This window comes from Dama dama, chromosome 4 (genome assembly GCF_033118175.1).
Source record: "Dama dama isolate Ldn47 chromosome 4, ASM3311817v1, whole genome shotgun sequence".
In the NCBI taxonomy this organism is placed as follows: domain Eukaryota; kingdom Metazoa; phylum Chordata; class Mammalia; order Artiodactyla; family Cervidae; genus Dama; species Dama dama.
The window spans coordinates 58,046,130-58,069,335 of record NC_083684.1 but is presented as its reverse complement, the minus strand read 5'-3'; the positions used below and the strand labels follow the sequence as shown (position 1 = coordinate 58,069,335).

Genomic DNA, 23,206 nt, shown 5'->3' with positions numbered 1-23,206 from the left:
TTAAATATAGCAGTGTGTAGATGCCGGAGGATGGGACTTTGACCTGGGCCTGGCCAATCAGAACATTCCATTCCCTCTGGCTGCTGCAACTGGTTCATGAGGTGGGGGTGGACTGTGACCTAAGTTGAGCCAATGAGAGCCAGCCTTCGGACTCTGGCTAGAGCTATTGAAAGTGGTGTATTCTTTCTCTTGGGATTACTAAACTGGTGGGCTGTGAGCCTATAAACTGCTGGGGATCATCTTACCTTCCTGAGAGGAAAGCCCGCCAGGGAATAAAGCCAGCAAAAGAAAAGCAGACACAATAGAGGTCAAGAAAAGTTCCTGGATTACAAAGTTGGAGCACTTGGATCTAATCATACCTAAAGGTGAATTTCTAATAAAGTCCCATTTTTGCCTGGGTTATTTTGAGTTGTGCTTCTATCAATTGCAAATGACAGAGTTCTGTCTAATATACTTGGGAAAGCCTGCCTGAGTCCATTGGGAAGAGGTATTATGCAACTACCCCACCCTGGGTTTGCAGAGGGGCTGTGCCCAGGGGCCTGTACCATGGTTTCAATGGTTCAGATGGTGAGTTAACAGACAGTAAAGCTGAGCCTGTTGAACCTTCCATGAAGGGGCTTAGGGAAAGAATGGGAGCTTGGGAGCATTCTTGTGGTTGAGGGACTCCTTTAACCAGGGACCACCTCTAAACCCCTCCCTCAGAAGGAATCCTACTTTGATATCCATCCTAAGTTCCTCTGTTCTCCCCACCCAGGGGGCTCCTCACCTCTGAGCAGGACGGTCACGTTTGCCTGGCTGGTCCCTAGGGCATTGGTGACAAGGCAGATGAAAGTCGCATTGATGGTCTTGTCCACAGTATGAATCAGGAGCTGAGTGCCCTGGGCCACAACAGAGGGTGGCAGGGTTCCGTTGGTCCTAGGAGAGACAGATGGGTGAGGAAGTGGTCTCAGTCGGGGGCCTAGAGTAACTGGTGTTGGGGCACTCACTTGTCGGGAGCCGTTATGGGGGGTCCTGCCTGTGACAAGGTCATGAAGAAAATACCGGGCAGGCAAGGCCGTCCGGGACCCCATCCATGACGAGGTCACGAGGAAAAAACCTGACAGGCAAGGCCGTCTAGGATAAGGGACCCTCCAGGGTGGCCTCGGCCTCTACCCTACCCTGTATCCTCCTCCCTTTTTCTGCTGTTGTTCTTGTTTGCCCTGTTGCAGATTCTTGTGTTGCCTGCCCAGAGCTCTCCTGCTCCTCTTTCACTGAATGAGGACCAACTTAAAACTCTAATTAATAAATCTTCTGGACGCTGGTACCCTATGAAGGGGCCAGAGATGAAGGAAATGCTTCCATTCAAACATTTTGCTGGCATTCTGGCTTGTTTGATAAATGTGTGATCTCATTGCACAAAATGCTCTTGATTGTTCTAAACATCCTAAGCACAGTACGCTAACAAAAGAAACTATTAAGCATAGGCCCCTTCGCGGGGTGAGAAAAGCTCCACAAATATGATAGCCACAAATGTGCCTAATAGAAAATTCTTTACATAGAGATTAGCTGGCGACTTCTTACAGGTGGTTAACTTTTAGACTAAGAGCCTGTTTTGTGCCATATCTGCTGTTTCTGCAGTCCTTTGCATTTCTGTTCTGTAAAAATGTAATCCTATCTAGTTCCCATAGAGATGACGCTTATTAGAAAGAAAATAGATTAATTATAAGAAAAACAGGGTCGGCTACTGAAGTTGCTTAAGTCCCACCAGGTGCAAGCCATAAAATGTCAGCAGGCCTGAAGGCCAAATGATAAGACTCTTGTGAACGAAAAAGTATGTGGGTGACATCCTGTTTCTGTTGAAGGTCAAGTTGCTGTAATGTTTTGAGATGCCCTGTGTGTAAGCAACATGCACTTCCCCCAAAGATGTCGTTAAGGGTATAAAGGGGCCGTGCAAAAATAAATTTCAGACTCAGCCCCGAGCTTTGTCTCTCTCTCTCTCTCATTCGCCGACGCCGTTCATCCTGAGGGTTCCCCTGGATCCTGCTGGGGCTGGACCCCGGCGAGTGGTGCCCGAACAGGGACCCAAAGGTAAGTCTCTTATCGTCCAGTTTTCAGAACAGCTAGGACCCCAACCCGGGCGCCGCGGGCCCCCCTGCATAAGACAGGTAGGGTAAGGAGGGTGGGTAGGACCCCACTAGGGCACCAAAGGCCCCCCCTACGTAAGAAAGGTAGGGTGAAAAACGTGGGTAGGTTTGAGAAAAGACCCCACTAGGGCAATAAAGGCCCCTCTACGTAAGAAAGGTAGGGTAAAAAGGTGGGTAGTTTCCAGCTTTTTTCTTTTCTAAGATTAACATTCTTTCCTTTTTCTTCTTCTAATTACTAACAGAAACGGGTAACAGTGAGTCAAAGGAAGACAGCTTTTTATTGGAGTCATAATGCAACTCCTTAACCGCCGAGTAGTTAAAATTAAGAAGACCAGCGTTCAATCTTTTTTCACATTTGTACAGGAGCAATGTCCTTGGTTTCCAGAAGACAGCAGTTCTCCTGGGTTCCCTTACCCTCCTGCTGTCCACCCGAGTGCCCTTCCCAATGCAGTCTCTTGCTTTGTCAGCACATGTGTCTCCTCGGACAGTTCATTTCCGAGTGTTAGACAAGAGCCCGGTTTCGGGCCCTGGAAGGGGTCCCCCGTCCTGCTACTGGTGGGGACTCTTCTTCGCTGAGACTGACATCCTGACCACTCGGGGTACTCAGAGGCCAGCTTGCCTGCCAATGGACCAGACCCAGCGACCGCAACTGGGACCCTTTAGTCCCTGGTCTCCTCCTGACGTGGACAACTGGCCAGAGTGCCCCGACTGGTAAGGAACAAGAGACTTTATTGACCTCTCTCCCCTTCTCTCTCTCTTTCCTCTCCTTAGCCCTTCCTATCCTTCCGTTTTTCTAGTCCCCCGGTCCTGGACGCAGGAATCTAAAAAGCCTTTAAATTTTTTATTTGTTTCAACCTTTTATAAACTAGTAAATCTTATACTGTAATATCTAATTCATGACCAGTCTTAAAAAATGAAGCTAGATCTTGCACTGTGTCTGTCTAAATATGTCTTGGTGTGTCTTTGTCTCTGGGTAATATTTTTTAGGTTAATTTGTAAATGAGCTCTATTTAATTGGCTTTAAAAAAAGGTAAGTGCTTACAAATAAAATAATTCTAAATTAAACAATAAATTCCAGGTTCAGGTGAACTAGAAAATATTCAGTATTAAATACCTGATATTAATGTTTGTTTGTCGACCTATCTAATATAGACATGTCTTAAAACAATTAACATCAAGTAAAATATTTTCATTGTACCTAGGTTTAATATAAGTTAAGTATTATATCTGTTACAAGTTTGTCAACAAGAAAATTACCTCGAATAAAGAAACTTCTAATAAATGTAAGTGAGATATGAGTTTATATATAAACTCTATTAAAAATAATTATTCTTTAAGAATATTTGTCTACAATTGTCTCTCCAGATTGGTGTAACTTAAATTTCTAAGGGTTATGCTAAATTAAGTATTGAAAGTCTATTAAATAATTAGGTCATTTCCAAATAAAATAAGATTTTGAAACATTTACTACTAAACACTGATTTCCTTTTACAGAGAAACTAAAGAAGTTTGGGACTGCTAATGAATAAAAGTAAGCTGATGCAAAAACTCGAATTTGACTTTTCTCTCTGTTAAAAGAACACACTTTTTTCAGATGTTGAACTGCATTTGACAATAGATTTAAGTTTATTTACCTCTTAAATGGTCTGTTCTATATTTGCCTCTAAAATCCTATATTGTTACTTTGGCTGAGTAAATAGCTGTTGTTTCACAGTGACCTGTAGTCCCATCTGACTGAATGCTCTAAACCTTTCTGTTATTTGTTGACAAAACTTCCTAAATTATTCTGATGAAGCGCTTTTAGCTTCTAGTTAACTTTGGGATGCTTCAGAGGGCCCCTGAAACATCCCAGGGAAAGATATTAATATAAGTTTATTTCGTTGGTTAAATTACATAAAAAAGATTATCAAATGAGTAATAAATCTGCTCATGTTATAATATATGGTAAAATTACTAATACAGATATCCTAAAAATTATATAGAGTTCTTAACATTTTAATATGTCTTAATATTCTAATGAAAACCCTGATGACTTCACAAAAGTTAACAAAGGACTGAATGAACCAGCGAATATGCTTATAACTTTTATGGTTTCTATCTAAAAAATTACAGGTTTGAATCTTATGTTTTCCAGGAGTAGGAAAAACCTTCCTCTCAAACTAATTATAGAAAAAATTTGGTCTCTCAACAGGGAACGCCTCGGAGTCCTGAATACATTTTCCTGCTAGCCTGTGTCTCCCAAACTTAACTGAGCTTACTTATCCAACCCCCCCACCTTTATTACAGGTCATAAAATAGACGGAGAAAAGATAGATCAAATCAACCAATGACTCCGCACATATGCCCCCTCCCTGTAACCCTCACACCCTGGGGAGAAGAAAAAACTAATTAACATTTCTTTAGGCTATGAAGTCTTTCCATTGCCTGGGCCCAGAAAAATTATGCATAAACATCGGCCGACAAATTTGGGCTTTCATCCTACCTCCAAAAGAAGGCTTTCGGACATTGTGGCCCTTTCTTTGTCTGTGAACCATGTTTATACTACTAAAACTTTAGGGAAAGAGTTAGGGAAAGAACAAAAAACATTATATATCATGCTGCTTAAGTGGCTTAAAAGGTTTACTAAGACTATATTGAAACATTACCATGACAAAGGACTTCTTGGCTGGCTTGACAGTGGAAGGACACTCTCTTCCTCCTACTCCTAGAATCGTCCTCAATAAACAAATTGGGCCTGAATTATGAGACATATATAAAACATAAAAACTTGCTGCCAACACCAGAAAACTTGAAGCTCGGACCGGACATTTCACGGGGACCAGTCGTGATCATTGTAACTATTTCTTTCGCTATAATCAGTCATATTTTATACAAGCCTGTGTCCCACTTACAATTTAATCAGTAACTTGTATTAATTGCCAATTTTGTGTTACTCCTGTTCAATTCAATCATAGTACCTACAAGTGAGAACAAATCAAATTTCATTTACATGATAATGCCTCTCTAAATGTACTATTACTGCAAAAGAAAATCTTTAAAACTTTTTCTAAACATCTGCCCTCTTCCACTAATTTGAAAACTTTAGCTGAACAAATTATCCGGGCTAAACCCACAAAGATGGTTTTAAAGTATTACCTACAACATCGGGTCTAAAGCTGTAACTTTAGTGATTGTCTTGATAATTGTATTTGTTGTTTATCGTCGCCTTTCTATAAGGTTGGTTAATACTGGCCAAACTCGTTTGGTCAAGACCTTTTTTGCAGATGTGATAAAATAGGAGGAATTGTCAAAAAGCATTTAACAGGAGGCTTCCCGTTTGCTGTTATGGATCTGTCAGGAAACCTCTGGCCCTTATTAATTCCTAAATATTCAAGAATTGAGGGGAGAGGCACGCCTTTCCCTGGGCTGAAAAATCCAGACATTTCCTTCGTTAGTTTCTCATTATGGTGATAAGTACCCTCTTCTCTCTTTAATAGAGATCGCCTTGTGTTCTGTAAGCCTAAAATTTTAATATTTATCTTTGCTGAAAATAACTACAGTATATATGCCCACGCCATGTTGATTAAAACACCTTTGCTCCATCAGAGCTTTGGTCCCTGTGAAATAGCTCCAGCATAAGTTTAGATTTAGATAGACCGCATGGACAGATTAGAACAATCGAGCATTCTTGGCTGGATTTTACTGCCGCTGGAGCTGCCAGTGATTTCTTTAAAACTCTCTCTAACTTTATCTCTGCCAAAAATATCTTATCTACTGTTCTCAGTTACACCACTCTAATAGCGCTGATTCTTATTATTATTGTTATTCTCCCTTGTATCGTCAGAACTCTTCAGCAGAACACTCAGAATCTTGCAACTGAGATCCATCTGGCTGCTTTAAAAAATAAAAAAGGGGGAGATGTCGGGAGCCGTTATGGGACGTCCCGCCCGTGACGAGGTCATGAAGAAAATGCAGGCAAGGCCGTCCGGGACCCCATCCATGACGAGGTCACGAGGAAAAAACCTGACAGGCAAGGCCGTCTAGGATAAGGGACCCTCCAGGGTGGCCTCGGCCTCTGCCCTACCCTGTATCCTCCTCCCTTTTTCTGCTGCTGTTCTTGTTTGCCCTGTTGCAGATTCTTGTGTTGCCTGCCCAGAGCTCTCCTGCTCCTCTTTCACTGAATGAGGACCAACTTAAAACTCTAATTAATAAATCTTCTGGACGCTGGTACCCTATGAAGGGGCCAGAGATGAAGGAAATGCTTCCATTCAAACATTTTGCTGGCATTCTGGCTTGTTTGATAAATGTGTGATCTCATTGCACAAAATGCTCTTGATTGTTCTAAACATCCTAAGCGCCGTACGCTAACAAAAGAAACTGTTAAGCATAGGCCCCTTCGCGGGGTGAGAAAAGCTCCACAAATATGATAGCCACAAATGTGCCTAATAGAAAATTCTTTAGATAGAGATTAGCTGGCGACTTCTTGCAGGTGGTTAACTTTTAGACTAAGAGCCTGTTTTGTGCCATATCTGCTGTTTCTGCAGTCCTTTGCATTTCTGTTCTGTAAAAATGTAATCCTATCTAGTTCCCATAGAGATGACGCTTATTAGAAAGAAAATAGATTAATTATAAGAAAAACAGGGTCGGCTACTGAAGTTGCTTAAGTCCCACCAGGTGCAAGCCATAAAATGTCAGCAGGCCTGAAGGCCAAATGATAAGAAAGACTCTTGTGAACGAAAAAGTATGTGGGTGACATCCAGTTTCTGTTGAAGGTCAAGTTGCTGTACTGTTTTGAGATGTCCTGTGTGTAAGCAATATGCACTTCCCCCAAAGATGTCGTTAAGGGTATAAAGGGGCCGTGCAAAAATAAACTTCAGACTTAGCCCCCGAGCTTTGTCTCACTCTCTCTCTCATTCACTGACGCCGTTCATCCTGAGGGTTCCCCTGGATCTTGCTGGGGCTGGACCCCGGCACTCACTGTATAGCAGGAATATAGAAACTCTCACGACATCTATAATACAAGTTCAGAGCAAGCCTGGAGTTCCCCCAACTCTGCCGCTCACACTCTCCTCCAGCCTATCAGCAAACCCCGTCTGCCCCATGTTCAAAATCTGCACAGATGGACTTGCCTGGTGGTTAGGAATCTGCCTGCCAATCAGTCCAGGGGACGTGAGCTCGATCCCTGGTTGGGGAACTGGGATCTCACATGCTGAGGGGCAACTAAGCTTGCAAGTCACAACTACTGAGCCCAGGCACCTCTGCTAGAGAACCTGTCTGTGCAAACCACAGAGTCCACAGACTCTGGAGCCCGCGCACCATGACTGGAGAGAGGCCCACGCGCTACAAGGAAGGTCCCGCGTGCAGCAACTAAGACGCAACTCGACCAAAAATAAATAAACATTAAAAACAAAAAGAACATAACCAAAGTCTCTCCTCTGCCCAGTTGTTGTTGTGCAGTTGCTAAGTCGTGTCCGACTCTTTGCGACCCCGTGGACTGTAGCCCTCCAGGCTCCCCTGTCCTTCACTGTCTCCCGGAGTTTGCTCAAATTCATGTCCATTGAGTCGATGATGCTATCTAACCATCTCATCCTCTGCTGCCCTCTTCTCCTCCTGCCTACAATCTTTCCCAGCATCAGGGTCTTTTCCAATGAGTCGGCTCTTGGCATCAGGTGGCCAAAGTATTGGAGCTTCAGCTTCAGCATCAGTCCTTTCCATGAATATTCAGGGTTGATTTCCTGTAGGTAGGATGGACTGATTTGATCTCCTTGCAGTCCAAGGGACTCTCAAGAGTCTTCACCAGCACCACACTTCAAAAGCATCAGTTCTTCAGCGCTCTGTCCAGAGCCCTTCCGTAAAGGAAAAGTCCTGACGACGGGCACAGGTCCCACACAAACTGGCCCCCTGATGCACTGACCCCTTTGCTCCTGCCTCTATATCCATGGTGGCTGACTTGTTGACCCTGGAACGCTTCAGTTATGTTCCCACCTCAGGGTCTTTGCATATGCTGTTCCCCATGCCTGGAATGCCCTTCCCATTGGTACCCACACTGCTCACTCTCACCTTCAGTCCTCTACTCAGACATCACCTTTGTGACACCTTCCTTGGTTACCCTCTTTCAACTGTAGCGACCCCCCACATCCTCTGCACGATCTTTCCCACGGCACTTATCACCACCTGACACACTCCATCCTTAAAAATGGTATCTTGTTTATTTTTCTTTAAATTAAAAAAAAAGTTTTTTTTTTTAATTTTGGCCATGTCCTAAAGCTTGTGGGATCTTTGTTCCCTGACCTGTGATTGAACTCCAGGGGCCCTTGGCAGTGAAAATGTGGAAACATAACTTGTGACCCACCAAGGAATTCTGACATTACCTTGTTTGTTTCTCTCCCCAGATCTGGAGATCCGAGAGGGGGGAATTTGGTTCTTTTTCATTTACCGAAGCCTGTGGGTGGTGCTAGTGGTAAAGAACCCACCTGCCAATGCAGGAGTCCTAAGAGGTGCGAATTCAGTCCCTGGGTGGGGAAGATCCCCTGGAGGAGGGAATGGCAACCCACTGCAGTATTCTTGCCTGGAGAATCCCATGGACAGAGGAGCCTGGCGGGCTACAGTACATGGGGTCACAAAAAGTCGGAATCGACTGAAGTGACTTAGCATGCAGCACCTGGGTCAGTAGCATCCGACACACAGTAAGTAGTCAAGAAACACTGGTTTAGGGACTTCCCTGGTGGGCCAGTGGCTAAGACTCTGCCTTCCCAGTTCAGGGGGCCCACGTTTGATCCCTGGTCGGGGAACTAGATCCCACATGGCACAACTAAAACCCGGTGCAGCCAAATAAATAGATAAATATTTAAAAAGAAAGAAAGAAACACTGGTTTAATGGACAGAGGAGATCAGGGCATGGGTTTGGGTATTCTGCAGGGCTGGCATGGAAACCTGGCTGTATGATTCGTGAGCCTGAATTGCGGTGCTTTGAGACAGGAAGGTAAAGGCCAGCTGTCAATACCAATCAAAAGCCTTTGATTGGCAGCTCCGCTGGCCAACCATTGAGATGTGACTGGCTGTCCACAGAGGTGGACAGACGGGGATGTCCGCCACCACGACATTTGCATAGTTGAGAACGGGAAAGCACCTCTGTATCCCCAGGTGGGACTGGTTATGTCATTGACAGCCTCATTTGTGATAGAGTCCTAGCCCCTCAAAGAAGCAGGTGGTGGGGTTTTGAAATGCATAAATGATGAGGACTGTTGGATAGATGGCAAGAGGGATGGATTGAAGGGCAGGAATGTGATAAACCAAGTCCAGGAAAATGTTAGTGAGAGAATCCACATAGTGGGCTTTTGAATGTTTACTGGAAAATGCTTACAAGACTTCTGTAGGCTTGAAACATTTCTTGATAAAATGCTGAGGGAAAGTAGATCTATGTGCCCTGATTTGGAAAGGTGTTCACAAGAGGGACTTTCCTGGTGGCCCAGCAGTTAAGACTCTGCGCTTCCACTGCAAAGGAGCGTGGGTTTCATCCCTGGTCAGGGAACTGAGATCAGATATGCTGTGAGGTGTGGCAAAGATGAAACAAAAATGAAAGAAATGTATTCATGGACAGAGGAAAGTTTTCAAAATTATACATACAGCACAGTTTCTTTCTTTCTTTAAGAAATATTGAAAGAAAAAAAAAAAAAGAAATACTGAAAGAAGGACAGGAAGGATATACAACACGGGGTAACAGTGATGTTTCCGGAGATGACTGAGTACAGGACTATTGGAGCTATTTTCTTCTTTTTACTCATAACCATATTGCCTAGAGTTTCTACAGTGCTCAAAAGTTATTTTTGTAATAAGAAAAACTGGGCCCAATAAAAATGAGGTTAAATCGTTTACCCCTTTGCCTTTATCTTTCCCCACTCTTATCCCTGGTCTCAATAGGAATTTGAGGAAGTTTTTTGATTGCTCTGCTCCTCAATCAAGAAAATCGGGAGGGGGCTACTTCCCTGGTGGTAGCTTCCAGTGGCTAAGAATCTGCCTTGCAATGTGGGTTTGATCCCTGGTAGCTCAGCTGGTAAAGAATTTTGGTAGCTCAGTTGGTAAAGAATCTGCCTGCAATGCAGGAGGCCCAGGTTTGATTCCTGGGTTGGGAAGATCCCCTGGAGAAGCAATAGGTTACCCACTCCAGCATTCTTGGGCTTCCCCTGTGGCTCAGTTGGTAAAGAATCAGCCCACAATGCGGGAGACATGGGTTCGATCCCTGGGTTGAGAAGATCCCCTGGAGAAGGGAAAGGCTACACACTCTGGTATTCTGGCCTGAGGAACTCCACGGACCATATAGTCCATGGGGTCACAGAGAGTCAGACACGACTGAGCGATTTTCACTTGGGGAACTAAGATCCCACATGCCTTGGGGCAACTGAGCCCGTGTGCTGCGACTGCTGAGCATGCATGCCACAACTAGAGCGTCTGTGCGCCACAACAAGATCCCATGTGCTGCAACTAAGACCCGATGCAGCCAAGTAATAGATATTTTTAAAAATGAGAATGGGGACGGGACAGTATTTGCTCTGTAAGAGGTCACTGAGCAGGTCACACAAGGTGGCTGGGGAGGTGGCACAGCCCAGGGCTTAAGAGGATTGGGTTTGGAGCCAGATGCCGACAGGACAGTCACCTCTATACCTGTGTGTCCGGGCAGATGACCACAGCTCCTGGGCAGATCTTTAACCCGGGCCTGGCGATAGTGCAAACTGTGGCCAGAGAGTGGGGATCATGTGGCGTGCAGGTAAGTACCTGGCACACAGCAGGCACTCCATAAAGAGTAGGTGTGTCGACAAACCTGGACTTTATCACCTCATTAACTCTGTGCATACAAGATATTTTCCTGGGGGCCCACAGTTGACTTCTTGTTTTGTTTTTAACTTTTCTGCTACACCCCTCCTCCCTCAAACCCTGGAGTCCAGGCCCCCAGCCCCTCCTTCCTCTGACCCAGGAACTCACGTGCTCCAGCTGTAGCCTGTGGGCTCTGGTTTGCTGCGGACGTCACAGTTCAGGGCAACCCCTCTACGGCCGATGTACCAGTTGTCATCATAGCCAGATATGGAAACCTCGGGGGGGGCTGGGATAAACAGACACACAGGCTCAGAGACAGGGAGCCTTCAAGGGGCCCAAAGATAGCTGGGATTCATGTCACAACAGGAAGAGGGCCTTGGCGGGTTTGGGGAACAGCTCATGGTGGAGAGGCCTGGGAGGGGTCTGGGCAATGGGTTCCAGCTTCTGCCCCAAGAATAGAAGCCTGGGAGTCCTCAGCAGGATGCTAGGACGGGGGTAAAAGAGAGCGTTTCTCAGGACCTGCTTCTCTATTGGTTTTCCCTATAAAACCAGGTCCTGGCATGCCTGGGACGTCCTGTGAGAAAAGGCCTCCTTCTGGGTGTTCATAACACACGTGAGCATATTCAAGGCTCTGACAAGTCCTGCAGAAGAGAATCCTGGGTGACCACATTTCAGTCTGCGTCTTACCCAACTCAAATGTGATCAACAGGGAAGATTTTTAAAGTCCCCAGGGGGAAGGCCAATGAGACAGGGTGTTTGTTTGTTTTTTTTTTTTTGACAGGGTGTTTTTATATGTGTGTTGGGAAGGAGTCAGTATAGACACCGTCCTCACTCAGATCCAGTTGAGGGGGTTGGGTGTAAACAGTGGAGCAACTGTCAGGCAGGGAGTAGTCAGTCCAGACAGTGATGGGAGGACCCAGTCCATAGATGAGCCAGTGTAGACAACAGTGGAGCAAAGGGGAATGTAGACTACATGGGGGGTGGGGGTGGGGACAATGTAGGCAGTTCTCCAGGACAGCCAGTGTAGACATTGTTGTGGGTCGGTGTGAGAGAGTATCTAGGAGAACTTGAGTAGAAAATGCAGGGTGTCAAGGCAGCAGTGGTCAACTGCCAACTGCCTTCAGCTGGTGGCCTAAAGGAGTGGTGTAGACAGTGAGGGCAATGCTGTCTGGAGCCCTTAGGAGCCAGTGTAGACAACAGTGTGTGTGTGTGCTCAGTAGCATCCAATTCTTTGCGATACCATGGACTGTAGCCCACCAGCCTCCTCTTGTCTGTGGAATTTTCTAAGAATACTGGAGTGGGTGGTCATTTCCTCCTCCAGGGGATCTTCCTGACCCAGAGATCAAACTTGCATCTCCTGCATTGGCAGGCAGATTCTTTACCAGTAGCGCCACCTGGGAAGCCCAGACGGTATTATGGCAGTGTAGGAAACACAAGAGATGGTATTGATGGTGAGGAAGCAGTGTAGCAGTGTGCACAAGGTCAGTGCGGACAGTTGCCCAGGGAAGAGGGTGTAGGCACTGTGTGAGGGCTCAAGAGAGTGTTCGTGGGGTGTCCGTGTAGACAGCGGCCACCAGGGAGCAGTGTGAACTGTGGTATAAAAAACAGGCAGAGTCCTTCCCTAGCAGTCCAGTGTTTAAGACTCAGCGCTTCCATTGCACGGGGCATGGGTTTGATCTCTGGTCAGGGAACTAAGGGGCTTCCCACGTGGTGCTAGTGGGTGAAGAACCCATCTGCCAATGCAGGAAACACAAGAGTCTCGGGTTCACTCCCTGGATGGGGAAGATCCCCTGGAGAAGGGCATGGCAACCCACTCTAGTATTCTTGCCTGGAGAATCCCATGGACAGAAGACCCTGGAACAGTCCATGGGGGCGCAAAGAGTTGGACACGACTGAAGTGACAGCATGCACGTAGGCACAGGGAGCTAAGATCCCACATGCCCTGTGGTATGGCCAAAAGGAAAAAAAAAAAAAAAAAGAAGCTGATATAGACAATGAAGGACAGGGTTATCTATGGCCCAGGGGAGTCGGTGTATATGATGTGGGGATGGGTGTTAAGGCAAGAGTCAGAGAGCCAGCTCTGAAGATGAAATGATGTAATGTTGAAAGTGCCCCTCGGAGTCAGTGTAGTGGGAGGGTGGAGACAGTTGTCCAGTGGCAGGGGGAGGGTGGAGACAGCTGTCCAATGGCAGGGGGAGGGTGAGGGCAGCTGACCAATGGCAGAGGGAGGGTGCAGACAGCTGTCCAATGGCAGGGGGAGGTACAGACAGCTGTCCAATGGCAGGGGGAGGGTGAGGACAGCTGGCCAATGGCAGGGGGAGGGTGAGGACAGCTGGCCAATGGCAGAGGGAGGGTGCAGACAGCTGTCCAATGGCAGGGGGAGGTACAGACAGCTGTCCAATGGCAGGGGGAGGGTGCAGACAGCTGTCCAATGGCAGGGGAGGGTGCAGACAGCTGTCCAATGGCAGGGAGAGGGTGGACACAGTTGGCCAATGGCAGGGAGAGGGTGGAGACAGCTGGCCAATGGCAGGGGGAGGATGGAGACAGTCTGGCAGCCCCTCCCGCCCTTGCTCACACTTAGACCCACTCACCGGACACAGCCAGGGTCATGGGAAGCACCTCCGGCTCCTTAAAGCTCTCGTGCTCCACTCTGCAGGTGACGTTTCTGCCGTCCATCTGGCTGGAAGGTGTTAAGATTAAGAGGCTGATGACGGTGATGGTGCCGGGCAGGGGCCCTGGCACCTGGGTGGTATTGGTCTTTCCATCTGAGGACCAGGAGATGCGGGCAGGTGGGTGACCTCCTTTGGAGATGCAGCGGGCCACCGGCACAGGGTTCGGGCTGAGCGAGATGTCCAGGGTCTCAGCCTTGTTCTGGGGCTTGGCTGAGAAGAGGAGCAAAAGACACGGGTTACGCCTCGCCAACAGTCATGCAACAAACATCTCAGCAGCAGGGGAGTGCCGAGATGAGGATACCGGATGTGGCCATGTTCAAATCCCTGCTCTGCCCCAGCCACAGGGTGGCCTTGGGCAAGTCCGCGCCTCAGTGTCCTTGTCTGTCAACTGGGGATAAGGGGAGGATGACCAGCGATGAGAATTTATAGATAAAGCTCTTAAAACGGTACTTGGCAGGTAATAAGTGCTCAATATATGTAATTATGATTGGTAATTGAATACGGTATCTGGCTCTGTGATGGGCAGTATTGAAGACTCAGGAAGGACTGAGACAGCCCTACCCCTGCCTTCATGGGGTGGACTGTTGGAAGGGAAGACGGATTTCCCCAGACAGTGATGACTCAGACTGGGCAAGGCTGGGATGGGGGATCCCGGAAGGGGTGCCTGAATCTCGGCGGGGGGGGGGGGGGGGTGGTTACTGAGGGCTGCATGGAGGAGGGGAGGGCTGAGCTGTGCTATGGAGATTCAGACAAGAGTGACTGGCTCAAGGTTCCATAGTCGTAAATGACAGAACTGGATCTTCCCACAAGATCTGTCTGTTTCCAAAACTACCTTGCCCGTTTCTTCATCATTCTGGTGATTCCCAGACCTGGGATTTCAAGTGGTTCCTTTTCCCTCGGTACCTGTGTTCTTGTTACCCAAGATTTCTCTTTAATTTGACTCACCAGTTCTGTTTTACTCTCATCCTAAATCATAAGACCTGAAGTCTTAAGTTTTCTGAAATGATGAAAGATGCCTTTGGTTAGGGGCATGTGTCAGGCACTGTTCCAAGGAATTAACCTTTCATGAGTTATTCATGCAAGATCCGGGACAGTTCCTGACACAGAAAGTGATAGCGAGCTCCCCTGGTGGCTCAGATGGTAAAGAATCTGCCTGCAATGCAGGGAACCCAGGTTCGATCCCTGCATTGGGAAGACCCCCTGGAGAATGGTGAGTCATTCATACAAGACCCAGAACAGTTCCTGACACAGAAGCAAAAAAGAAACAACAACAACAAAAAAGCAAATAAGGAAGCTCTTATTCATCCTCATAGCGATCTCCATTTCACAGATGAGAAAACAGGCAAAGAGACTTCGTACTCAGTTGCCAAGAGGAAGGCCTGTCATATTTTCTCTGGTACTCATAAAAATGAACGCATGCTTCCATGACAATGCCGACGGCATGCTCTCCCCTCCCACCCCCCTGTTGGAGAAAGCCCTCCACTCCTGGATATCAGAATCTTCCCCTCCCAGTCTATTTCAACTCTCCCTTTGGCTCAGTGGGTAAAGAACCGGCCTGCAATGCATGAGACAGGAGACATGGGTTCGATCCCTGGGCTGGGAAAATGCCCTGGAGCAGGAAATGGCCACCCACTCCAGTACTCTTGCCTGGGAAATCCCACAGGGAGGAGCCTGGCGGGCTGCAGTTCATGGGGTCACAAAGAGTCGGACACGACTGAGCAGTCACTCACTCACTTCCTCACCAAAGGGAGTTAACAGGAACTGACCCACTATCCCCAGCCCACATAGGTCTCTGCTCTAAGCGGTTCACCTGGATGAACTCCTTGGACCCTCAGGATAGCTTTCTGAAGGCAGCACTGTTGTTACTAAGCCTCTTTTACAGATGAAGAAAGCAGGTTTCAAGATGAATCCACCTGCCCAAGCTGGCAGTGGCTTCCCGGCTTCCCAGGCCAGTCTCTGTCCCCACCTACTTCTTGCATCAGCCACTCTCCCCTATACCACCAGCATCCCCAGATCCTCCAATCCCCTTGGCCCACAGCCTCCAAGATCTTACATCCCTGGACCTCCCCTGCATCCTGCAGGGTCATTGCCCTACCTCCTTCTTGTTTCCCTCGAAATTTCTCCCTCCCTCCTGGGCCCTTCCCTCTATTTGCTTACCTCCCTACTACCCCACTCCACATCCCTCCCTTTCGGCTCCTCCCTCCTCCCAGCTCACCGAGCACGCGGAGCAGGATTCGAGCGCTCTTGTCACCATTAGGGAACGTGGCGAACTGGCAGGTGTAATTAGCTTCATCTTCCACGCGCAACTCCCGCACAACCAGCGAGGCGTCCCACAGCTTCTCACCGGGCTTGGCAGCTATGAATTCCAACCGACTGGACTCGTGAAAGCTGGGGCCCTGGGCGGGGTGGAAGACCGCCACGCTGCGGGCGAGCTCTGCCTGTCTCTGTTTTGTCCAGGTCACTTGTGTCACTGTCACATTGTGTTCCAGGGGGTATAGTTTGCATGAAAGTATCACGGTTTCTCCCAGGAAGTGGGACAGCTGGGGTGGGGCCTGCACTGTGATTATCTTGGTCCCTGCGGGGAAACACAGGGTGGGTCACATCTGAGTGTCCCTGATCTGGATGGGGTAGGGGGCTCCTGGAGCTTGGAGCCCCTTGGGTGTCTGTGTGTTGAGGGGAACGGGGATGCGGAGCACCAGTCCTGGTCCAGGGGTGAGGATGAGATGGGGGCTGGACTGGGTCTGCAACTGGGTCCCGTTCCCCGCCTCCCCCACCCCCCCACAACTGGGTTGTTATTACTGTATATCCTCTATCTCAGCATCGTCAGTTTTTAAAATTGCGGTCCGTGTTGTGGTTAAAAAATTAAATTTGCCTCTTAAACTACTTTAAAACATATAATCCAGTGGCAATTAAGTACATTCATGATGTTGTACAGACAGCATCACTGTCTAGTTCCAAAACTTTTCTGTTAACTCCAGTCATCAATTTTAAGATGCACTGGGATGCTCTTAGAGCATTTCCGATTTAGAGATATGGGAAGGGGAGAAAGGGGTTCTCAGGTGGCTCAGTGGTAGAGAATCCATCTGCCAATGCAGGAGATGCTGGTTCAATCCCTGGGTGGGGAAGATCACCTGAAGTAGGAAAAGGCAACCCGCTCCAGCATTCTTGCCTGGAAAATTCCATGGAAGAGGAGCCTAGTAGGCTACAGTTCATGGCGTCACAAAGAGTTGGACATGACTGAGCATGCGTACGCACACACGCGCGCGCGTGCGCGCGCGCGCACACACACACACACACACACACACACACACACACACACACACACACACAAGGGGGAAGAAATTCATCTTAGGATCCATGAAATAAAGTAGTATTATTACTCTTTGTGGCCTTGGGTTTGAAAAATGTTTGTAGGGGGTCCAAGCATAAGAAGGGAGTTGATGGGACTTCCCTGGTGGTCCTGTAGTTAAGACTTCCAATGCAGGAGGCACAGGTTTGATCCCTGGTCAGGAAGCTAAGATCCCACATGCCTTACAGCCAAAAAGCCAAAACATAAAAGTGAAGCAGGATTGCAACAAATTCAATAAAGACCATTAAAAAGTGTCCACATTTTTTAAAAAAAATGCTTTTTTAAAAAGAAGGGAGGTGATTATAGCCCCAAGGTTTGGGATCCCTTCAGCTCTCTGCTATGAGGGCTTCAGGCAGACTCCTTAACATCTCTGATTCTTTACTGCTAGTTTGTGAAATAGGACTAATTACAGCTAACATTCTGGGGTTGCTTACACAGATTAGGAGCTGTTCAAAGTGCTTCACACATCTCCCAGCATTTAGTCCTTAGGCAGCATATTGAGGCAAAGCACCACTGTCAGCCCCACTTTATAGAGGGGAAATCCAAAGCACAGAGTCTTTTGCTCCAGGTCACACTGAGGGCAAATGGCAAAGGTGGGATTTGAACCTGGGCCATCTTCAGTCAAGACTCCTGATCTCTAATCCACAGACTCCATATGAAAATCATTCTCCCTAGAGTCCCAGCACACACTAGATCCTCAATATGTGTTGACTTTTATCCATATTGATCAACATAATTAATAAACATCCTTATTAATAATAATAGGGATAAAGGAGAAGGCAAGAAGGAGTTAAGTGCTTTGAATCTCAGTCCTTCCACTCACAAACTGTGGCCTTTGTGCCCGTGGTTTCACTCCTCTGAGCCTCCATCTTCTCATCTGTAAAATGGGCGTGGTTGTAACTTCAGAGGGAGTTGGGAGGACTAAATGATGAAATTTATGTAAAGACATATGCCAAGCACTCTATACCGGTGAATATTATAATTATTGCTACGAGGAAGAGGAGGTCAGGACATAGTGGACTGGGGTGCTTGGAGCAAGGCGTGTGGAGGAGGGACATGGTCTGGACACGAGGCGACTGAGTGGTGAGCTAAGCACCCTAGTCTCGGATCGAATGCCAGCTCATCCATGGATGTGCTGTGCAGCTCTGGGCAAGCGTGTCTCCTTCTCTGATGGTAAGACCTCTGTGAGGATGACACTGGGTAAAGTGGCCTTTCTCTAGGTTTATACCCTGTGTCATAGTCAGGCCCAAGTTTCACTGTGGGCCAGTCCTCCAATCCTCTCCAAGGTCCATGAGATCCACACTCCTAGCACTAGGATTTTCACCCTCATTGGACAGAGGGGTCAAGTGAGCCTTGCATGGTCAAGCTACCTGCCTGGGTAAACCAGCAAGTGAGGAGCACAGCCTGGGTTGAGACCTTCTGGGAAATGAGGAGACTCTGGTTTCCTCGAGTCTGTGTTCAGTATTATTACTGTTCATGTGAGTCATCACGGTCATTATTGTTTTTCTTCAGTGCATCTAGCTCAGGGTGTTTCCAAGACACCATCTTACAAGGTAGGTGGGATTCCACTCTCCTCTCCTTCCTCCTCCCAGCCCCCAGTAGACATTTCAGGGAAACAGGGAGCTCGGGTCCCTTTCCTGAGCTCACACAGGCGTTAAATGCCAAAAGCTATTTTGAACTCACCGCTGTCTGACGTCAGAGCTATACTCCCAGTATGCGGAACGCGGCCCATAGTAGGCACTCAATAAATGTGTGTGAGATGAATGCGTGAATGAATGAATGAATGGCCGCGGCCTAGAGCCAGTCGCGGTCGAAGGGGAACGAGAGAACGGGGTTATTTGCCGTTGCCCTCCTTCCCCTCATCAAGCATCCTCAGTGGCTGTTAGCTGGCTGTTGAGGACTGGGGAGAAGTGCGTGCTCACAAGGCGAGCAGGTGCGCGGGTGTGCTGTCCGGGCAGGTGTGGCACGGAGAAAGTTCACCTTCCGCCTTACTTTCCCCCGGAGGCCTGCCCGCCCTGCCCTTCAGAAATCTCCCGAAGTCCGGCGGTTTTCCGGGAAGCTATCAGAAGAGTCTGGCCCCGGCCCGGCGTTCCTGCATCGCTAGGGCGAGGGGAGCGGGCGGGCGGGCGGAGTAGGGCGGCGAGCAACTTAGGGTGGGGCGAGCGCCCGGGCCGGTGGGGAGGGAGAGGGGGAACGGGGGTCGCCCGATCGCGCGGGGTCACTCACCGGCTCCCAGGGGCGCCCAGAACAACGGCAGCAGGAACTGCAGCAGCAGCAGCCGCAGAGTGAAGAGAAAAGTAGAGGCCATGCCGGCTTCCTCTCGGCGCCGCTGGGCAGGACGCGCCCGGCCTCCTCCGCTCGAGCCGGGAGTCCGCTCGCTCTGCCAGCCGCGCGGGCGCGGCTCGTGCTGATTCCGCACCTTCTGGGCAGGAATCCCGGCCTCACTCAGCCGCCGCAGCCTCGGGGAGCACCTCCTCGGACTAGCAGCGAGGAAGAAGTAGAAATGGGCGCCCTCGCAGGTAGCCGTCTGGCTCCTCCGGCGCCCGCGGAGGCGCAGGGCACTGCCCTCCCTCCGCCCCCTCGCTGCACCCCACTGACGTCACCTACGACGCTGACTTCGCTGGGACTCGGGTTCGGACATGTGGTTGCTTCAGTCGCTGAGTCGTGTCCTACTCTTGGTGACCCCACGGACTGTGGCCCGCCAGGCTTCTCTCTGTCCATGGGATTTCCCAGGCAAGAAGTACTGCGGCGAGTAGCCATTTCCTTCTCCAGGGGGTCTTCCCCACCCGGGGATCCAACTGGGGTTTCCTTCTGCGCTGCAGGCAGGTTCTTTACGGCTGAGCCCCGAGGAAACGGAGGCGCTGGCAAAGAGGTTCAGCGACTAAAGTTCAGGGTTGGCGAGGGACAGAGCAGGGATTCGAGTCTATCATGGGGACAGATCCTGCGTTCCTAACCTCCAAAGCTGCCACCCCTGGGGTCACATTGGGCAAGTTGCCTCTCCTCTTGGGGCCTCAGTTTTCTCATCTGAAAAATGGACAGGATAACAATACCCTGTCTGTTTGTAAAGACTTAAACATGCAACTGCTTATGTTACCGAGTCCAAGCTGGTTCTGCTCCCTGCCGGACAGGCCAATGAATCAGATGAGGGATTGAGGCAAGGAAAAGATTTTATTTGGTTTCTCTCCTGAGTAAGATGACAGGCTAGTGCCTCAAAATAACCATCTTATGGGGTCTGGGTGCTAGGTTCTTTTATAGATCAGAGATGGGAGGAGTTGAGGAGGCAAAGTAAAAAAGCCATTAATCTTGCAAACATCTCCCAGAATGGCAAGCCTGAGGCAGGGAATGTGTTCATTTCCTCCTGCCATGGATAGGTGGACTGAACCCTTACAATTAATTAAATTAAACCCTTAATTTAATAGTCAGGCAGAGGGGCAGGATTCTCTGAGGTCGGCCATTCTGTATGATTATAATAACAAAAGCAACAAAAAGCAAGTCAAAGAAACAGTTCCAAAATGGAGTCAGAATTGGCTTCTTCTCTACAACACTTGGTCCAATTTCTGGTATATATTTTGTACTCAGTAAACAGCCGTGATCACAAATAACAACTCATGTTGCTTTACAGTTATTATAAAATAATATTGATGGCATTGAATATTAATATCCTCACTTAGATGAGAATGACAGTTCATTCAGTTATCATTCCACAGATACTTGTTGAACCAGGCAGTATTCCAGGCACAGGGGACACAGCAGAAAGCAATACAGACAAAAATCCCGGCCTTCATGAAGCCCACTTCTAGTGGAAGGAAACAGACCACTAAAAGAGCAATACAGAGAATAGCATCATGTCTGGAGGTGATAACGGTCAGGGATGAACATAGAGGGGAGAGAGATGGGAGAGACCAAGACAGAAATGGAGGAATGACAGAGGAATGGAGATAAATTCACTCTCAGAGATAGTCACGGGAGATGGGGAGAAAGAGAAAACACAAAAGATACAAAGGTACAGAAACACAGGACAGAGGGGAAGGTGGAAGAGAATCAAGAGGTGACAGAGAGACCCAGACAGCGCTGTGCTTAGATATAAAACTTGTGAGACTTCCTCGTCCCCAGTCCTGTTCATCCTAGCCAGGGTCCCCCCCCCTGGCCCACTAGCAATTCTGACCCTTGTTCTGTGACATCCTCATGTCTTTCTAGAAGATTCCCCCTTTGGACTTGGGCCAGTTCGGAGGATACTGTTTCTTGCTGTCCTCTCTGCCTTGGTCCCGGAGCAGCCAACTCCTGGCACACAGCCGTGGGTGGGTGGTTCTGATGCTGGGTGTCTCTCGCTCTGCATGTACGTAAGTGAATTTCTGAATGGAAATGTGGAAGCGGGTCTCGGGGAAATCTCTGAATTTTCTGGCACTCTTGCTCGGAGCCTGTGAGTAATTTCCAAACTGGGAAACTGCCTGTTGCCTTGTTCCTCCCTGAGCTGTGATGTCACCTCTGGGGTTCCCCCTTCTCCCAGGGCTCCCAGCTATGGCTACTGTGGTTTCAGTAGCCACCTCTCTGACTCTGGATGGTTAGCGGCTGCCCCCTTGCCCTCACCAATGTTTGGACGTCATATTTGGGGCCCAAGTCACCCCACGTTCTGTCTTCTCCTCACTGGACATCTGACTTCCTGGCAACAAAAGTTGGGCCTCTGCTTCAAATCAGATCATTAGAACCTTGGTCCTGAACAATTCTTGCAATGGGGATACCATAGGCTCTGTTATTGAAGCTGAGAACTGGGGTCAAGGCAGGGCTGAGGGTCAGGGATGGGGTGAAGGTTAGGGATGAAGTCAAAGATGGGGTCAAAAAGGGAGGGCCTTGGGGATAGGGTTAGGATGTGGTGAGGGTCATTAGGAGGGGAAGGTCCTTTGGTGGCTGGTATTCCCAGGGAAAAACCCTTTGAGTCGATAAATACTTGGGAAGGCCAAAAGCTCCAGGCTGTCAAAATCTCTGAATTAAATAAAATGTCCTGGACTTCCCTGGTGGGCATTGCCCTCCAGTATTCTTGCCTGGAGAATCCCATGGACAGAGGAGCCTGGTGGGCTATGGTCCATAGCGCTGTAAAGAGTCAGGCACCTCTGAAGCGACTTAGCACACACACAGAGTGAATGGGAGTCCTCCTGCCAATGCAAGGGATATGGGTTTGAGCCTGTGGGAAGATTCCACATGCCTCGGAGCATGTGGGCCTGGGCTCTAGAGCCCGTGAGCAGAAACTACTGAACCTGCACCACACAACTACTGAAGCCCATGCTCCTAGAACCTCTGCTCTGCAACAAGGGAAGCCCCATCTAGTCCCAACTAGAGGAAGCCTGTGTGCAGCAATGAAGACCCAGCATAACGAAAATAAAATAAATTAATGAAACATCTTGTTGCAGGTCTGAGTATGGCTGGGCAAGGCCATGATGGAGAGAGAAGGGTGCCAGCTGGAATGGGTGGATGGAGTTAAGGAGTTGTCTGGTTCCCTATCGCCCCCCACACTCCAGGCCCTTTCCACCTCTGAGCCCTAAGAGTGGTCTGGTGTCCCATTGAAACCACCTTCCTCTGGTTCTCACAGCTCCCTGGGCTCTCCCACCATGGCCCTTTGCTCTTTGTATTAATTCAAGCAATACATGTTGATTGAGCACCTACTGTGTGTTTGGCCCTGTCCTAGGTGCTAAAGATACAGCGATGTTCAAGAAACAAAGTTCCTACCCTTCTGGAGGTCCTGGGTTGGATGAGAGTTGGGGAGAGGAAGATAATAAAAAAGTAGACAGGTACTATACATACCACGGGATGGTAAAAGCTATGAAGAAAAATAAGACAAGTGAAGGAGACAAGGACATTAAAAAACTAAGATGATGGAATCCGGTCCCATCACTTCATGGCAAATAGAAGGGGGGAAAGTGGAAGCACTGACAGATTTTCTTTTCTTGGGCTCCGAAATCACTGTGGATGGTGACTACAGCCATGAAATTCAAAGATGCTTGGCCCTTGGAAGGAAAGTTATGACAAACCTTGACAGCATATTAAAAAGAGACATCACTTTGCCAAAAAAGGCTTGTATAATCAAAGCTATGTTTGTTCCAGTAGTCATGTATGGATGTGAGAACTGGACCATAAAGAAGGCTGAGCACCAAAGAATTGATGCCTTTGCATTGTGGTGATGGAGAAGACTCTTGAGAGTCCCTTGGACTGCAAGGAGATCAAATCAGTCCATCCTAAAGAAAAGCAACCCTGAATATACTTTGGAAGGACTGCTGCTA

General features: G+C 48.4%; 1 protein-coding gene and 1 long non-coding RNA gene across 8 annotated transcripts in view; one reads left to right on the top strand and one right to left on the bottom strand.

The window, feature by feature from the left end:
* The window catches only part of PVR (PVR cell adhesion molecule), a 52,351-nt gene that overhangs the window by 4,399 nt on the left and 24,746 nt on the right, over nt 1–23,206 (bottom strand). For 4 of the 7 annotated variants that reach the window (XM_061139548.1, XM_061139549.1, XM_061139546.1 and 1 more), the window contains exons 5-10: nt 19,161–19,414; nt 17,758–17,811; nt 15,801–16,160; nt 13,505–13,795; nt 11,082–11,199; nt 767–915 (exon numbers count right to left, since the gene is read on the bottom strand). In XM_061139548.1, coding sequence (XP_060995531.1) covers nt 767–915; nt 11,082–11,199; nt 13,505–13,795; nt 15,801–16,160; nt 17,758–17,811; nt 19,161–19,414 — 1,226 coding nt within the window. Of the gene's footprint in view, nt 1–766; nt 916–11,081; nt 11,200–13,504; nt 13,796–15,800; nt 16,161–17,757; nt 17,812–19,160; nt 19,415–19,537; nt 20,463–23,206 lie in introns of those variants that run through there. The other 3 variants (XM_061139552.1, XM_061139547.1, XM_061139551.1) reach the window with 3 other exon arrangements.
* On the top strand, nt 922–6,992 carry LOC133054505 (uncharacterized). Its single transcript, XR_009692472.1, has 2 exons — nt 922–2,067; nt 3,618–6,992. It is a non-coding gene; the product is annotated as an uncharacterized LOC133054505 (long non-coding RNA).